The 11492-nt window shown below is 51.6% G+C and overlaps 2 protein-coding genes across 2 annotated transcripts in view; both read right to left on the reverse strand.

Annotated features, from left to right (window-relative positions):
- Positions 1-3711, reverse strand: part of CSUI_009283 (zinc finger (c3hc4 type ring finger)) — a gene marked incomplete at its 3' end in the record, with an annotated part of 6322 nt that extends 2611 nt beyond the window's left edge. The window contains exons 1-2 of the mRNA XM_068069399.1: positions 1919-3711; positions 397-984 (exon numbers count right to left, since the gene is read on the reverse strand). Of these exons, the coding sequence (XP_067918625.1) occupies positions 397-984; positions 1919-3076 (1746 nt within the window). The remainder of the gene's footprint in view (positions 1-396; positions 985-1918) is intronic.
- A 3720-nt stretch (positions 3712-7431) lies between these two features.
- Positions 7432-10417, reverse strand: CSUI_009284 (v-type atp synthase subunit e). Its single transcript, XM_068069400.1, has 2 exons — positions 9468-10417; positions 7432-8804 (listed from the first exon to the last, which is right to left on the reverse strand). Exons 1-2 carry the CDS (start codon positions 10072-10074, stop codon positions 7915-7917), a joined length of 1497 nt encoding a protein of 498 aa, XP_067918626.1. The 5' UTR covers positions 10075-10417; the 3' UTR covers positions 7432-7914.
- Positions 10418-11492: the final 1075 nt, after the last annotated feature.

Raw genomic sequence — 11492 nt, forward strand, 5'->3', positions numbered from 1 at the left:
GATAGATTAAAGATAGATGAAAACATAGCATCATGTACCACAGGTAACATGTATCGACCCTCAAGATCTCCATCCTTTCTTACGTGCACTATACATAGGAAAATTCGTCTACAGCGAATTCACCCATGTACGTGTGTACCGTGATCAAAGTCGAATATATATACAGAGACCAGAGACAGACGGTAGCAGCCCCTAGTGTATGTGCCTCTGAACTTGAGAACCCTTCTCTTCATTACCGTAGCTATCTATGCTGTGCATAATAAAGGGCGAGAGCAATAGAAGAAGAATCCCAGTCACACGCCAACTAGTCAAGCCTCTCCAAGATCCAGAGAAAGCGTTCCTCCATGAAGTAACTCGATGAGAGGCAAGCCATGTGAAAAGCAGAAGACGACTTACATTAAGTGCGAAGTCGACAACTTTCTCGCTTGAGCATTCCTCAATCGATTCAAGTTGAGAAGCGTATACTGGACCTCGACATAGGGGGCACATCGACGTCCTCATTAAGACAGCTAACATACAATCTCGACAAAAGATATGAAGACAAGGAGTTACTACAGGTCTTAGGAGTAGCTCAAAGCATATAGGACACTTGAAATCTTCTTCTGTGTAATAGGTGGTTATCAGCTTCATCTTGTTCTTATGTCGATCTCCCCCAGCTCCTGTATTTCTCCCCCCTCTGCCCTGTCGTCTGTCTCCGGGGGTGATGTATTGCACTCTCTTGACTTTATGATTTCTTAGCAGTCTTAGTGCTTGAGATTGAAGCTGAGGTCGGATGTCACCTGGTTGATTCTCTTCAGAGATAAAACCAAAGAAGCCACCTGCTGAATGAAGAAGATGAGCTAGACCTGAGATAGCTCCATCTGACGAAAGAAGAAGAGGAGACAGACCTCTCTGTAGCGCCTCAGCTGTTGACGTCGATGCTGCTGAAAATGAAGACGCGAGATCGACAAGCTGACGTTGGAGCCGTTGACGTTGATGAGGTTGCTATGGAAAGGAGACAATACATTATACATAGACATACAGACATCTTCATATAGGTATGCATAGAAACCTACTACATGCATATTCATACATACATACATACATATTCACATATAGCTTTGTACGGGGGGGTGCAAGATAGCGCGATGCAGAATAGACGAAAGAAGGAAAAAGACAGAAAGAGAGAAGTGGAAAACAATAGGAAGACAAACACAAGGGAACTCAACAAGAAGAGAGAAAAGACCAAAGATCCTACGTTGGCTCTCCTGGGAAATGATATAGCATACATTCATTCCATATGTCCTATACACAATATATACACCTAGGGCAGATAGGGGCCTACACACCCGTTTGACCAGGCGCATATACGCAAGAAAGGAGAGGGCGAAAACAAGAGAAGCTTCACTGGATTGTAAAGGCTAATGCGAGTCGCCCAAGTGCGTTGCTGACCCGCTTCGGGTGAACACGCAGACTTCAGGCAGGGGTAGCACCGATAAATATAAATAGAGAGAAAGTGTTGGTGTGTATAGACACATGGAAAATTGGTGAGAGACAGAACCTAGAATCTACAGCATGTGTTCGGAAGAACGTGTGGAAGCTTCTTCTGTACCTCATACAGGACGAACTGAGACTGCCGGGCATCACTGTATGAACCCAAGTCGATGAAAGAACGATACGGATGATCAGGACCTCTACCCCATAGATAGATAGATAGATAGATAGATAGATTAAAGGTAGATAGATAGATAGATGAGTAACCGCATGCCATCTGGAGAGTGTAGTGACCCTGGTGTATTGACTTCTTGGGTAATCGACAGAGAGGTTCGCACTTGTACCAACCACTAGATAAGATTTGTCTATTCATAGGCTCTGGTCCTATCTAAGGGTATCCGTGTATGCAGTCACCTACATACAAGGGGGATGTCTAAATGCGTACCTGAAGATACCGTCGAGAGGCAAGAGCTGCCGCAGCAGCAGTTCTTGACGCAGCTGAAGCAGAGGCGAATGGAAGAGCTGCTGCGAGATGACTTGAAGGGGCCGGTGAGACAGAGAGAACAAGAGATCTATCTTCCTCTTGTTGGTGTTCGCCCGTTGTTCTTGTTTGTGCGGACGGAGTTGCACTTCGAGGTCTCCCTTCCCCTGCTATGATACTTCTCGTTGATCGTCTGTTGGCTTGTCCTGGCTGAGAAAAAGAGAAGGAGGTTGGTGAAGCTGGAGTTGACCTCTGTCCTAGATTATAGAAAGATAATCTTCCTCTATCTACATGACTATTCGCATGAGTTAGAGTTCCCCTGTTGGGTTCACCAATCAAGCGACTCTGTCCCCCCCGCTCCCCTCCTCGTGTTGCTCTTTCTTCTCTTGTTCTGCTAGGTCGGCGACTTCCCTCAGCATCACTATGACCATGGCGACTAGATGAACGTCTTCTCCGTTCTCCTGGAATTGAGCTTGTTAATTGAGACATCGGTGAGGGAGGAGGACCGGCGCCATCCGTGCTCCGCCTTGCGGGAGATGTTATCACTCCAGTTGCAGCACTAGGAGAAGTACCAGAGGAGGTCCGACTATTCCTAGTGTGACTACTGCTCCTGCTACTATTCCCACTATGGTCTAGGGGTCGTTCACTATTAGAATCACTACCTTGCAGAGAAGAGGCGGGCATCTGTCTACGTAATCTTCTCCCTCCAGGTAATGTGACAATCGACATAACTAGATCTCTTTGTCTTTGTGCTTCTCGAATGGCATCGGACGACAATCCTCGATTCAATGCGGAGACACCTCCTGATCCCACCCCGCTCGATGCTGATTGAGAGAGCCGATTCGACACGCTTGCTAGTGGAGATGTGCGAGGAGGGGCATTCTGCAGAAAAGGAAGAGGAGGAGAAGATTGCCGAGGAAGAGGCGGAGTCGCGCCCGCGTGTTGCTGATTGTGTCGCTGTGATGTATGTGATCCACCCCGGCCTTCTTCTCGTTCTTGTTCCCGCTCTTGGTTCCTTCGGTATCTCTCATGCTGTTGCCATAATAAGCGCTGCTCCTCTTGAAGTCGACGAAACTCCTCAGGGGACATACCCATAGACGCGAGGAAATCAGGGTCGGCCATTTTAATTTCTTTTCCGAAAGCAGAGAGAAAGACAAAAAAGACCACTTTTCTTTCTGTGTGACTGTGAAAGAAAAGAGCTATAGAAAATGTGACAAATGACAAGAGAAAACTGGGAAGGTCCTCAAAAAAGTCAAGCGAACGGGTGTGAAAACTCAAATTGAATAATAGGATACGAATGCTGCTAGCTTGACTCTTCCTCTTGTGAAAGAAAAGATCCTAGCCGAGTGAAAGAAGATGGATGCTGGAATCATAACGGTTATGCCGCCGAAGACTTCCGCGGCAAGCTTGGCTTGTGCCGCCCCGTTGGAGAAGAAGAGAAGCACCAGGAAGAGTAAGCAGATTCACGGGAAGTAACATGTGGCAAAGAGTACGAGTATTAAAGAAGGCAGCTGGACAAATAAAAAGAGAAAGAGGCGCCCTTGCGGGAATGTGTGGTGTGAGGAACGCGCGCGGCTGGTTCGCGTAGAGATGTAATGCAAAGATCTCTTCCTATCCTCGATCGCATCTTGAGTCATTTTATCCGATTTCGAGTGACAGCTCCAAGCTCACAAATGTTTCCTGCTCAGCCACTTCTCCATTTGGAGCCTTTTTTGTCATCTGCATGTAAGTGGAGTAGAAAGACCCGTTGCGATTTGTGAAATGTTCCATTCTCTAGAGAAAACATGTCGGATTTCTAGTAGGAATCGGAGGAAGAGATGGTGAGGAGAGCGATGCCCGGGGAGGAGTGCGCTGAGTGGTTTACCATAGCCGGGTGAGTAGTCGGACTAGCAACTGCGGCAAGTAGTTGGATGAGGCAGGTGGCAGGCAGTGGTGATGCCGGTATACCAGCAGTTGAGGCAACACGAATGACTTTCAGTAAACACTGGAAAAAGCGCAGTTTCTCATCTAGGAAACTTCATGGGGTAGCAAAAAGGAAGAAAAACCATGAGAAGAGGAAAAGTAAAGACACCCAAGGGGAAAAGTAGTTCTTTCGAGGCCTCGCCGCTGACCCCAAAAAGAGAACACGAATACACGATTATCCGACTTTTTGGGCTGTCTACTGTGTGTAGACCCACATCGTCGTTGTTGTCCATCGTCTTGTTGATCATCATGAGACTTATGGGAAGCAGGAGATTTCAGGGACATCGTTAGGAAATACCAGGAGTGTACGGTTATTGGCCTTCCGGTGTCTCTGCGTACTTCAAGCCAGGGGCCGCGAGTCGAGTGGTTAACGAAAGGACGGGAGTGAATGCCCGGCCTCTAGCCTCAGCACGTGAGTTGTCTAGCTTGTTTTGCGTCACTTAGAATAGGCGACACTGTAGTTAGAAGTGAGGGTGCATCGGAATCAAGCAAAGGGCACTCGTTTGCCGGCTGTCCCGGCGCGTGGGTTGCGGCACTTTGTGCGGTAGCGTACGGAGTACGATTTGGCTTCTTCTGTCGCACACACTGCCATTTCATACGAGTGCCTACGCTCAGCATCCAAAACTCGTTCCCCGTAACTACTAAAGCTTCTCTTCCGCTCCCGCCAAGGCATAATGCTCGCAGCAGAGCTGGTAACTCCCGCAACTCAGCCCGGCACGGGGCATTGCCGAGCTGCCGGACCACGCTGACAACCCAGACTGAAGTCTCGTGCGTTTTAGCTGCCGCACTCCGCTGTCACAATGTCGTTTCTCCTCGCAGCCCGGGAATTCCGTGGGCCCGGATGGGAAAACTCGCACACACTGCCTGCCACGCAAGGGCCATCAACGACCCCAGCCCATGCCCAAGAGCGCCTTTCGCGGACTCAGCGTGCAGCCGAACCACTCCGCTACCGTGGACACTTTTCGCTTGGTGGGCAGTGGTAGGCAAAGAGCTTCATTCTTCAGTTTGGTGCCAGGAGCGGTCACCGTTCCCCGGACAGGCACAGCAGCTATGCCAGCGAAAGAGAACTAATTCCCTCCCCATGCCCGTCCAGATCCTCGCATCTCACTTTGTCGATCTGTCCTAGGGATACACCGCTCCTCAAGTCTCCGTGACAAGAAAGTGCCTCGGCAATGTGGTGCTCCAGCTTTCGCGATCGCCGTTGGATGGCCGGCTGTCCCACCTGCACGTGTTAGGACGACTGAAAGGGCCTGGGGGGCTCTCCGTTGTGGAGGCTCTGTGCCAGCTCCGCGTTCCCACGTCTGAACCTTGATCTCTCACATCGCGGTGTAAAGCATACCCATAGCAATCCTCTTTCCACACCGGAGTGCAGAACGGATCTTCGCAGGCTAGGAGCCCCAACGTGTATGCGTGTACACTGTGATGGAAATTCTACGACTCCCTTGTCTTCAGCAAGAAACTATTGTTGTTCGTGGAGCCCCAATCAACAACCTTCTGGAGAGTAGAGAAGGTGGATCGAAGTATTGCCCGCTTTTGGCGCGTGTTTTCTTTTCTCCGGGGCTTGATAACTTTGACCGTCAGGGAGAAAGCTCACATGTAACTAGCTACGTCGCCAAAAGAAATCCCGACTGGGACGCTTGAAACACTAGTACCGGGAAGACATAAAGGAGTCTCAGCCCGGCTCATATTTAGTTCAACTGCGCTTGTTCCCGTGAAGGGGCAGAGTACACTAAAGGTCGTTGCTGAACCCCCCTTCAACAACCCACGGCAGCACAGCTGATCGCCAGCTTATGGCAACGCGCTTCACTCTCCCCTGAAGCCACATGCACTCTTACTATCCCTACACTCGTAACAAGCCCTCTCCGTACCTCAACGCATCCAACCACGTACGGGAGAAAAAGCTAGAGAGCTATGAGTTCCTTGGTCGGCTACTTCACAAAAGGCCCTCCATGTTACCGCGAAACGACTTTCCCGTTTCCGCAACCACTTCCCGCCGCCTAAAGATGAGCAGAAACCAACGTCAATAGCGTCAATAAGGTCCCGGTTTCTGTCTAGTTTATATTTACTTCCTCAGCCCTTGGAGAAGCTCAGGAGAACCGAAGATACGAAAGGAGGTCGGAGTGTTCCCTAATAGCCTGTCTTCTGTTGCAGCAAGCGTCGCAGCAAATCGCGAACTGTGCGCCTACGGTCGAAGCCGTTGAAAGACAGTATAACCACCGGAATAACCCGGAGCAAGGACTGCTTTCCAGAAGAGTATCTGATGCTCTGCCCCGTGTCGCCACTTTTTTCCTTCATAACCCACCCGATAAGGTATACTCGAAGGACGGCGTGTAAGCATTCGCGATCCTGGAGATACACTTTCCAGAAACGCCATCAGAACGGAAGCTAGTTACCCTTCTGTTCACTTCAGCACTTCCTCGTGCCACAGAGAGCCACCTGTCTCTAGTAGGGGTGGCATATGTAAATGTGTCCTACCCAGTGTGCTGTGTGGTGGTCTTACCCGGGGTGAGAGGGCTGATCCAACTGCGCTGCTGCACCTGAAACAAATTTGCCCGGACGGCACAAGGCACTCAGAAACTAGGCCTGATATAAGTGATATATACTACCGGCCACCTTTGATTGAAAGACAGGCTTTCTGCGGCACGGAAGGAAGTTTCCATCATTAGAGGCTGGTACGTGAGGTGGGACATCCCGAGAGGGCCATATTGACTACTCCTGACAGGGTATTCATTTATCAAATCAGGGTAGAGCACGTTTCGTGGTTCTAGGAGCACTTTCCGCTTGCAATCTGTGTCTGTGCATGCAGGCTAGCGTGCTGTTACCGACAACGCCATAGCACTCCCTGACCGAGAAGGAAGCGTACGATAGCCTGCTGCCGAAGGACAAATTATCGCTAGTCTAAGAGCCTCCTTTTGGGTTTGCGATAAGCAGAGCCCGCCGCCGTCGACAACGCGTGATCAAGAAGTGGTTTTCCTAAACCAGCATCTGAAAAGGCTGTTCTCCAGGGGAGGGCGTATGGTAACGTCTATTCTTCTTCGGCGGACCACCTCGGTTCTGCAAAGTAGATGTAAGTAAAGCCAGGCAGCGCCTAAGTTTCAGTAGCATCCGAAGATCTGATGGTGATACCTTGGGACTCTGAACTCCGCTTCGCTCGCTTTCGAGCTGGCAAAAACGGGTCTCTGGGCAAAAGTGCTGTTTACCACGGCTAACACACTAGCGACTGCCTCGAAGGCAGTCCTATGCAAGATGCCTTTACCACAAGCATGTGTGTACAGTAGAGTCCTCTGCTTGCTGGGAAGGATGAAAAACAGTGCAAGGTGTGGCTAGTGATAGATAGTTCGGCCTTCCGCCTCAAGCGAGCGTGCCCCTAGATATAAAAAGTGAAGTGTTGTCATTCTTGGTCACTGGTACTCCTACTGTAGTTTCAAAGATAAACAATGCTTGCTTCGGTGAAGGATCCAGTGTTCAACGTGTGAGTGTGGCGCGTCGACCGTACCCCACGACGCAGGCATTCCCTTCGGAACATCATCTGAAAAAACGGAAAGTCTGACAAGTCTCAGATAATTCACAATGAATTTGAATACCAGAATACGACAAGACGTCCAGATGGAAAGAGCTGCTTCAGGACGAAATCAGTTGCAGCGCAGTGCAGGCCCCTGTCACTACGAGGGCGGACGTCACTGACTGGATCGACCACATGCGGGACTCCCAGGCGACGACCTCTGAAGACGACCACCTTTGGCAAGAAGCATCATTACGCAAGTGGGTGAAGATCATATTGACGAAGGAAAGAGCCCTAAGCACGTGGCTCTACAAAATTGGTAGATCTGAAAGTTGGCATGATTAGGCGCCCACAACGTCGTCGCATCAAGGATGGGCGTCCTGGCAAATATCCCCTAAGACCTCGCAAGCAATGAAGAGCAGATTGTTCATAAAACGAAGAAGACTCCAGCCCGCTGTCGTCACTATGTGCGTCCACAGCAACACCGCAGACACTTTTAAAGACTTCTCGAGAGACTGATGAAGAACACTGTTGAAAGAACAACCAAAACGCAGCGCAGTACTGGGCTCGTTACAGCAGCATTGTTGGTGTTGTCTTTGGGAGGGGTGGACTCCTGGCTATCGGGGGCAGTCCTGGGGTCCTCAGGGATGGTCTTGCGACTACCAGGGTTAGTCTTGGAAGTATCAGGACCAGTTCTCTCAGTATCGCGAAGAAGCTCGTCGCCACCACGGGGAGTTTTACCGGCCCTCGAGATAGTCCGGCCGGCATCCCTATCGGCCTCAGGGATAGTCCAACCGGCATCCCTATCGGCATCAGGGATAGTCCAACCGGCATCCCTATCGGCATCAGGGATAGTTCGACTGGCATCCCTACCGGCATCAGGGATAGTTCGACTGGCATCCCTACCGGCATCAGGGATAGTCCTAGTGGCATCCCTACCGGCATCAGGGATACTCCCAGTGCCATCCCTACCGGCATCAGGCATAGTCCTACCGATACCTGGGACAGTCTTACCGGTATCAGGGACAGTCTTACCGGCACCATAGTCCGAACCACCGGGTATCGTTTTAGCTGCGATACGAAAGTGCATGCTGCAAACTTTACTGGGGTTGAGAACTGTACATGTTTTCAGGCATATGCTATTGATTGCCTCTGTAGGGAGTTCCGTTAACGATAGCGTGTATTCAGGCGGGTTCTTGGAACGATCACTTGTAATTTGCGCTCCAGGAACGACTTCGTCCAAGTGAGTCTGGCCGTCGCAGTCCGATGTACTATAAACAAACCCGTCACCTCCGGGTAATAGAGTACCTCCCTGAGGACACGAGAAGACTACAGATTCTCCTGCTTTCGCCATGGTTACGAAGACCTCGTCAGCAGCGCACACAACTGAGAAAAAGATGCACAAGACCATACCAAAGTCGACACAGTCCATTTCTACCTGGGACGGTGTAACGTAAGTCACACGGGGCTCAGAAACATACTGGCACAAGGGTACAACTGTCAACCTTGCAGCGAGACCTCAAGTGAAGCTTGCCAGTTTTCATCGGTGCCGTGTACAGCCTCAACACACTACTGCAGTGAACACAACCCTTGGACAAGCCGCGCTTCCCCGGGAATCACCGGTAAGTCGATCACCGTTGCCAGAGTCTATGTGACGGTATTGTGGCCGGGGCCTTCCTCTCCCCTGGCAATACTACGCACGGTCAAAAAGAAAGTTCCTCAGAGAAGAAGATCACACAGCGCCCAAGGCTAGCGAGACTTCCGCCGCTCCTGAACCGCTGCCAACGAAGTGATCTGCTAGACGCTGCTGCTGGGTGGTCTCCGAAGTGGTTGCTCCAACAAGAGCTGCTCGGACTCCGAGGCGCGCGTCGTGTTTACACTGTCAAGTGCCGGAAGCGTAGCTGAACACATGTCGTGCCAGCTGCACTACAAAGATATAATTAAGCTGATTTATTCAGTACTGTCACCTTGTTACCCACCCGGTATTACTAGTCTTGCGACCAGCATCGCACATGGTAGCGCAAGTAGCAAGTATTGTAAGCTGCTTACGCGGAGAGGACTGGCGCTGCAGTTTCTGGTCCGGCTCGATGGTGACGCCAACCACACATGCATCCTGTGCTTCACGTCTGCCGCCTGGCTGGGAACAGGCAAAATAAAGCACCTGCCGGTCTGCTGGAGCCTCGTTGACGATGATTGAGTACCCGGTCAGTCTCGTGAGCGCTGTCACCTGGACTCCTGGGATGCTGGTAAGACTCTTTTCGCTGCTGCAGTCTTTTGTCTCACAGTACGTTCCAGACAGAGCTGAAGGGCGTAGTCTGTTTAAAACTCTGGAGCAAATGAGTTCTGCGGAGCTGCCTTCCCGGAGGACGATTGAGATCTCTTTGCGGGACGCATTGCATAGGGCTACAACATCCGACGAAGGGGACACGTCACTGGCGAGCAGACATGGGACAGCGGCCAGGACAACGAAAGGAGCAACTATAAGAGAAAACGGGTTCTTGCGATGGTTCTTTAAGAAAGCGTTTGCAGTCGTTCCCCTGTGAGCGCTTCCCGGCACGGTAGCGCACCCCGTAGATCTGGCGGGCACGGTCGGCATACTGGTCATACTAGTACGGAGAACCGCCTCTCCGGTTATTATCACCGGATCAGAACCCATGGTCCCTAGGTCCCTGGTAAAAAAAAGACGGCAAAGAATTTGACTATTGATATTGAGTTGCTTCTCGCTTCGTGCTCACTGGGGCCGGCGGTCCGTTGAGAGGCCGACCCGTTTGGGCGATCGTTCGCCGCGCCGCAGCCTGCTGACGACGTACTGACAAAAAGAAAAAGCTAATGCTACAGGGAAAACGTTGCCTCATGCACGAAACACGGCAAGCGATGAAAGCTTTATGAATGGCAGGGAAATCTCTCGGCAAGTGGGACCGTTTTGCTGGACGGCCCGCTCTACGCAACCCAGTCTGGGAGTTGTCGGTGCGCGCCTCTTCGCTCAACGCTCACGCCCGGTGCTCCCGTTGTAGAGTGCTTTGGCTGGCCCATGCACAGCTCCACTTACCAGTGCATTGCCGTCCTGCGGCGAGTGCATGGCGGTAACGTACTACGAGCATTCAGAATGACCGCTGGTAAACTTGGCGACGTTCTCTCGCCTAGGGCGGATCGCAGTTCTCTGCACCTAACATGCAGCGGCCAGACAGTATGAGGCCCCACCTTTAGAGACCTTTCTCTCATGTCCGACCTCGTCTAATCTCCCCGATGGCCGCGAGCCGGCACCGCTGGAGCCCGAGCTAGCTAGACGCGCCAGCCAACAGGCCCTGTCGGGTAGGGGGGGGGTACTTCCACCAACTTGAGCAAGAGTGCCTCATGGTTTATTACGGAGTTCCGCCAAACAAAAGTGTGAGGTCGTCGTCGAGTAGAATCGCAGAACTAGTTCCCCGGATGCGATGTGCGCCTCGTAGGCAGCTGGTCCGGGCGCTAGTGTGCTCGGAGTATGCTTTCTCAGAGTGCTGTGGCGAATTGTTCCGTCGGCAACTGCCATGCGAGTATTCTTCGCCGCTGCCGGTGAAACCCAAAAGATATGCCGCCATGAGCAGCTGCACCGACACGCCCGCAAAACCCTACAGTGCTCACTCGGCTAAAAACCAGCCGGTGAGTTGCTACAGTAACTCTGTTACAGACAGCTAAGAGTGCTGCCCACAGCGGAGGGCTCTGTCGCGTGTAGTGGGTTCTGGGGCCCCCGGTGCCGTAAGAGACGCTACGGTACGCAGGAGGCGCTGGACCTGCTAGGCAGGCAGAGAGTGTGCACTGGTCCCTCGTGGTGCGGACCTCCTGGGACGACGAGAGACACGCCGTGCGCAGGTGACCGGCTGGGGAGAATCAGTTCTGCTGGTTGAAGATTACAGTTTCTATGAGGACAGTGCTAGCAGTTGCTCAACTCTGGCAAACGAGCTGAGCTGTACACTCTCGTCGGAGCCAATGATTTTCGGGAGCGTGCGTGGGGCTTCGAACGTCCCAACAGCACGGAGTGCCGACTCTGTGCGTGTTTTGGCCTTTTCCTGTCTAAAGTGTTTCGGTAGTGTGACG

Source organism: Cystoisospora suis (assembly GCF_002600585.1).
Source record: "Cystoisospora suis strain Wien I chromosome Unknown contig_5507, whole genome shotgun sequence".
Classification (NCBI taxonomy): Eukaryota; Apicomplexa; class Conoidasida; order Eucoccidiorida; family Sarcocystidae; genus Cystoisospora; species Cystoisospora suis.

What these genes read in the sequence shown, in the direction of transcription:
- CSUI_009284 (XM_068069400.1), bottom strand. Translation starts at nt 10,074, where the DNA reads ATGGGTTCTGATCCGGTGATAATAACCGGAGAGGCGGTTCTCCGTACT. An exon ending in GCAGCGCCAGTCCTCTCCGC is followed by an intron (nt 8,805 to 9,467) that starts GTAAGCAGCTTA and finishes TCTTTTTCTCAG; the next exon opens with TTGTGTGCGCTGCTGACGAG.